This window comes from Nannospalax galili, unplaced genomic scaffold (genome assembly GCF_000622305.1).
Source record: "Nannospalax galili isolate Female #2095 unplaced genomic scaffold, S.galili_v1.0 scaffold877, whole genome shotgun sequence".
NCBI classification, from domain to species: Eukaryota; Metazoa; Chordata; class Mammalia; order Rodentia; family Spalacidae; genus Nannospalax; species Nannospalax galili.
The window spans coordinates 182,567-184,708 of record NW_008339926.1 but is presented as its reverse complement, the minus strand read 5'-3'; the positions used below and the strand labels follow the sequence as shown (position 1 = coordinate 184,708).

Below are 2,142 nucleotides of genomic sequence, written 5' to 3'. Positions count from 1 at the left end.
TTTGGACAGGCATCACCTTACAAAGGCATGAACACCCATGGGCTCTTTCCCCTTCATCACTGCTGAACATGTTTTGAGATCCACTGCACCAGCACCCTGCCAATATGGTGACTTCCCGTTGCCTTCTGGCTTCCTCTGTGCTTGTCCTTAGACCTGCCTTCTCATGCAGTTGAAGCTGACCGATTGGGTGGAAAGGGTGACTATCTCCCTCTGTCTATGGAATCTCATAGGTTTCACACTAGTTCCTTCAGATGACATGCCTATCCAACAATGTGCAAGAGTAAAACAAGATAAAATAAATAAGACAAATAAAAAGTAGAAGAGTTCAATGTATTTCACTATGAATTACATTACATAAATTGCATTGATGATAATTATTATGATCCAATTGTGGACATGTAAATAGTAATGTTACAGAATTAACTGACACCAAGAAAAACATTTATAAAAAGGGATACAATTTGAAATCAACATTTGAAAGTGATTTGATTATACTGACAAATGCATTTATGTTTAGAGTATGCAAATGTAGGAAATCATATCAGAATGAATTTTCATTCATGTAATACATTGTCCATACTTGAAATTTCAGAGCTTGTAGCACCATTATTGCTGTGTCCACAATTGGATCATAAAATGGTTATAGATTTGGTTTACAGAAAAGCAATTACTGCGTATTGCTAATAAAACATAGACACTCCATTTATTTAACAAATGTCTTCTGAGCTGGATGTGGTGGTGCAGGCCTTTGATCCCAGTGCTCCAGAGGCAGAGGCAGGCAGATCTCTGTGAGTTCCAGGTCAGTGAGTTCCAGGCCAGATGGGGCTACTGGGAGACCCTGTCTCAAAAACACCAAAAATAAAAGTCTTCTGTATAATTCTTCCCTGCTATTAACAATAAGGCAAAACTAATTTATCTCCATGGAAACTGTCAGGAAACAGTAACTTTCTTATAGCTGTTTTCATGGCCTCATTCCTCAGACTGTAGATAACAGGGTTGAGTGTTGGGGGAAGTACTGTGTAAAACAGAGAGAGTATGAGGTCAAAGGCAGTTGGAGAGTCTGAAGTTGGCTTCAGATATGCAAAGGTTCCTGTGAAGAAAAAGCATGATACAACCAAGAGGTGGGGCAGGCAGGTAGAGAAGACCTTAGACCGACCTTCAGCAGAGGGTATCCTGAGGACTGTGGAGAATATCTGGACATAGGAGAGGGTGATGGCAATGAAGCAGACAAATGACATAGCAGCAATGAAGGCAACCACTCCAATTACTCCCAGGTAGTCACTAGAGCAGGAGAGCTTGAGCAACTGGGGGGTATCACAGAAGAACTGGTAGATTTTATTTGCTCTGCAGAATCTGATCGAGAATGTGGTAGCTGTGTACAAAGTTCCTGGAATGCCTCCACTTAGCCATGCAGCTGACACAGCCCACCTGCATGTTCTGAGACTCATGATGACCTCATAGTGCAGTGGGAGGCAGATGGCTACATAGCGGTCATAGGACATCACTGTGAGAATAGTGAACTCAGCCCAGCCCGAGGATATGAAGAAGAAAACTTGCAGCACACACTGCACATAGGAAATGTATCCACTGCCAGTCAGGGAATTGTAAATAGACTGGGGGACAGTGACAGACAGGGAGGAGAGGTCGAGAAGGGAAAGGTGTTTTAGGAAGTAATACATTGGAGACTGGAGCTGCGGGTCCAGGGTTGTGCTGACAATAATGATGAAGTTACCTGCCAAGCCCAACAGGTACATCACCAAGAAGAACAAGGCATGCAGGATCTGCAGTTCCCGGTTGTCAGAGAACCCCAGGAGGAGGAAGCCACTTGGTGTGGTTATGTTTGTCATCATTATTTTGAGATTAGAAATTGTGGGAGTAGCCTGGAAAAGAGGAAATGCAGTAGAAAAATGTTTCAAGGATTTCTGCCTTTATTTAGCATTGCTTATTTCAACCCTAAATATATGAATGTCTGTTATTCAGAGGCTCAAACACATATTTCTTACACACAGAGACTTTACACTTATTTCTAGGAAATGAATAGTTACAGATGAATATCGAAGTGGCAACAGTATTGGGATTGTCATGCCCAACAGCAAGCAACAACAAACAATGAAGAAACAGAACACTTTTGTTTTGTTCTGC

At 41.9% G+C, this 2,142-nt stretch overlaps 1 protein-coding gene across 1 annotated transcript; it reads right to left on the bottom strand.

Moving 5' to 3' along the window:
* Positions 1 to 890: 890 nt before the first annotated feature.
* LOC103735507 (olfactory receptor 14J1-like) lies at positions 891 to 1,847 on the bottom strand. The gene has a single exon (XM_008834806.1). The coding sequence runs from the start codon at positions 1,845 to 1,847 to the stop codon at positions 891 to 893; it is 957 nt and encodes a 318-aa protein (XP_008833028.1).
* Between the last annotated feature and the right edge of the window lie 295 nt (positions 1,848 to 2,142).